At 42.2% G+C, this 2994-nt stretch overlaps 1 protein-coding gene across 1 annotated transcript in view; it reads right to left on the bottom strand.

Moving 5' to 3' along the window:
* Window positions 1-21: 21 nt before the first annotated feature.
* LOC111821013 (ras GTPase-activating protein 3-like) overlaps window positions 22-2994 on the bottom strand; it is a 180214-nt gene continuing 177241 nt past the window's right edge. The window contains exon 5 of the mRNA XM_023733562.1: window positions 22-125. Coding sequence (XP_023589330.1) covers window positions 39-125 — 87 coding nt within the window. The 3' untranslated portion in view covers window positions 22-38. The remainder of the gene's footprint in view (window positions 126-2994) is intronic.

A 2994-nucleotide genomic window follows, 5' to 3' on the forward strand; every position in this document is an offset into this window, starting at 1 on the left:
TGAATGAAAGTCTCTTCTTCTCATTCAGTACAAAGGATTCATGATGTAAAAGGGAAGGGATCCTCCGAGAATTCGCGGGTCTCCTTTTCTTCACATTCCTTTCTATTTCTTGGCGATTGTGATGCCTGTGCAGCAGTTGAACAAATATGTGTCACAACCCATGGGAGCTTGCCTGTCCCTAGCTTGCTTCCCTCGTTTTATTCTCCTGTCACCACAAGCGTCAAGGAAGTGAGAGATATGACTATTTTTTTAAATAACATGATCTACTAAAGATCTTTTAAAAACATCAATTCCATAATTTTTAGATGGTCATTTTTCCCCGTTTCTGTGATTTAATGGTCTCACACTGGCCTTGGTTTTATAATACTTCCTTTCCCGACACGTGCCTTTGTACTGCAAATTGTACGTCAGGTGGGTTCAAGAAACCATATGCTGTCCTCTGCCCTTCTAAAAAAATGGTAAATGTGACCTTTCAAAAAGAAGCGATAGCTGCAGAGAAAGGATTATCTTTGCAATTTTAAAGGTTGGTTTGAATCTAGTGGAGGGGCACCATTGCCTCTTTGTAAACGGTCACTTCATGACAGGGCAATTTGAATAATTAAACAACATAAAGCGCTTAGCACAGTACCCAGAACTTACAAAGTGATCAACAAACACTAATTCGTTTCCTCTCTCTCTTTAAGTAATAAAGGGATATATAGTAATAAAGATAATAAACAAACAATAGCTTCCATTTGCCTTTCACAGTTTACAAATTCCCAGGCAACTGGCACAGCAAGGGTCATTATCTTCATTTTATAGATGATAAAGGCAGGCTCAGAGAGCATATAGGGCTGGTCTCCTGGCACGTGAAGCACCTTATGGCATCCGTTATAAAATATTCCAGTGACACAGCATAAGATCACAAGCTGCCATTCATATTTAGAAGTCTTAGGGTGGTGGAATGGTCCTGCATCTTGACTGTGGTGGTGGTGACAAAAATCCACACGTGACAAAATTACACAGAACAAAATACACACATACACATACACAACTACCCATGGGAAACCGGAGAAACCGGAATAAAGGCTGTGGGTGTGCAAATGTCGGTCTCCTGGATGTGGTATTGGACTGCAGTTATGCAAGATGTCACCAGTGGGAGAAGAAACGCAGGACCTTTCTGTATACTATATTTAACCTTCGGAGCCCTGGTGGCGCAGTGGTTAAGAGGCTGGCTGCTAATCAAAAGGTTGGCAGTTGAAGTCCACCAGCTGTTCCTTGGAAATCCTATGGGGCAGCTCAACTCTGTCCTATAGGGTAGCTATGAGTCAGAATTGGCTCGACGGCAACAGGGATATTTAATCTTCAAGTATAAGCAGGAGAATACACTAATTTGCTGATTATTATCTCCTGTGTACTATGTAAGGAGCCCTGGTGGCACAGTGGTTAAGCACTCAGCTGCTAAACAAAAGGTCAGCGGTTCAAACCCACCAGCCATTCCGACAGAGAAAGATGTGGCAGTCTGCCTCCATAAAGATTTACAGCCTTGGAAACCCTATGGGGCAGTTCTACTCTGTCCTATAGGATCACTATGAGTCAGAATCAACTCAATGGCAATGGTTTGGTTTGTGTGTGTGTGTGTGTACTATGTATTGTATGTATGTATACTAGCATTGCAGCGTCTTCTGAATCTATAACTATTTTCAAATAAAAAAATTTAAAACTAGAAGAACAAGGAGGGAAAAAAGCTACACTTGCCAATAAAATTGAACTTAAATCTGGAGGAGGAAAAAACAGTGTAAAGAAAATGATAAAGACTACATGTGCAGAAGGCTTACACACGCCGCTGTGGTTATACCAGAAGACTGCATTATTTTGGAACAAAAGAGATCATCACCAAAATAAAAAACAGGACTGAGTAGCATTCTAAAGAACGGTTTCTGGTATAAAGCATCTATATTGCACATCACTTCTACATACAGATTTATATAAAATTCCTAAGTCACCTGAAGCACAAAGTAGAATGGCATTACATTCCTGGGGTTAATATTCATCTTTATTGTTAGCACTGTGTTCTACTTGGTATACAGTTAGTTACTAGTTCTGCCAGCAATGATAATGTCTTTCAATTTGCCCAAGCAAATTGACGAGGGCCCCTCAGTCAACGTTTCCATAGAAAGCAGTTAATTAAGTGTAAAGCATAATTATGATGTCTCCGTTAAGGAGACAGGGTGGCCATTCACTCAGTTCCGCATCTTGGCTACATGTTTGTAGAGGAACTTAACCCACCCTCTGGCTGGGCTTTGCCAGAGGTCATAGATTTACCCTTAATTGGCCTCCAGCATCTGTGCAGTCCATGTTCTCAGCACAGACTATACCTTGAAGACCCTCTGCTTTTCAGCCCTTAGGAAAAGGTTGGTTGCGAGGATGAGTACTCATAGAAGATTGTTTGAAGGACACAAGGCCATCTGGTCCTCTAATCTAAAACTTCTCTAGACATAAGAGAATGGTGGACTTGGGTACGTGGATCTGAGCATCTCCCCATAGGACCCACAGAACTGCTTCTGCTGAAGTCCCATGCCGTCAGTTGTGCTGAGCCATGCTTCAAGACACCCCAAAACCCGTTCTGACTCATAGCGACCCTATAGGACAGCGTAGAACTGCCCCTGCTACAAGACAAAGCCTGGGCAAAGCTCTTAAAACCAAAAAAAACCCAAACCCGTTACCATCGAGTTGATTTCGACGAATGGGCACCCCAGGTATTACAAAGTAGAACTGCCCCATAGGGTTTTCTTGGCTGTAACCTTTACAGAAGCAGATTGACAGGCCGCTGGGTGGGTTCGAACCACCAACCTTTCAATTAGTAGTAGAGCACAAATCACTTGTCCCATCCAGGGAGCTTTGGGGCAGAGTCTTTGCAAGGTACCAATTTCAGGGATTTTGTCCACAATATCATCCACCAACTAAAAAAATAACATTTACTATTATCTATGCTATGTTGGGAGCCTTGGTGAT

This window comes from Trichechus manatus, unplaced genomic scaffold (genome assembly GCF_000243295.1).
Source record: "Trichechus manatus latirostris isolate Lorelei unplaced genomic scaffold, TriManLat1.0 scaffold00004, whole genome shotgun sequence".
In the NCBI taxonomy this organism is placed as follows: Eukaryota; Metazoa; Chordata; class Mammalia; order Sirenia; family Trichechidae; genus Trichechus; species Trichechus manatus.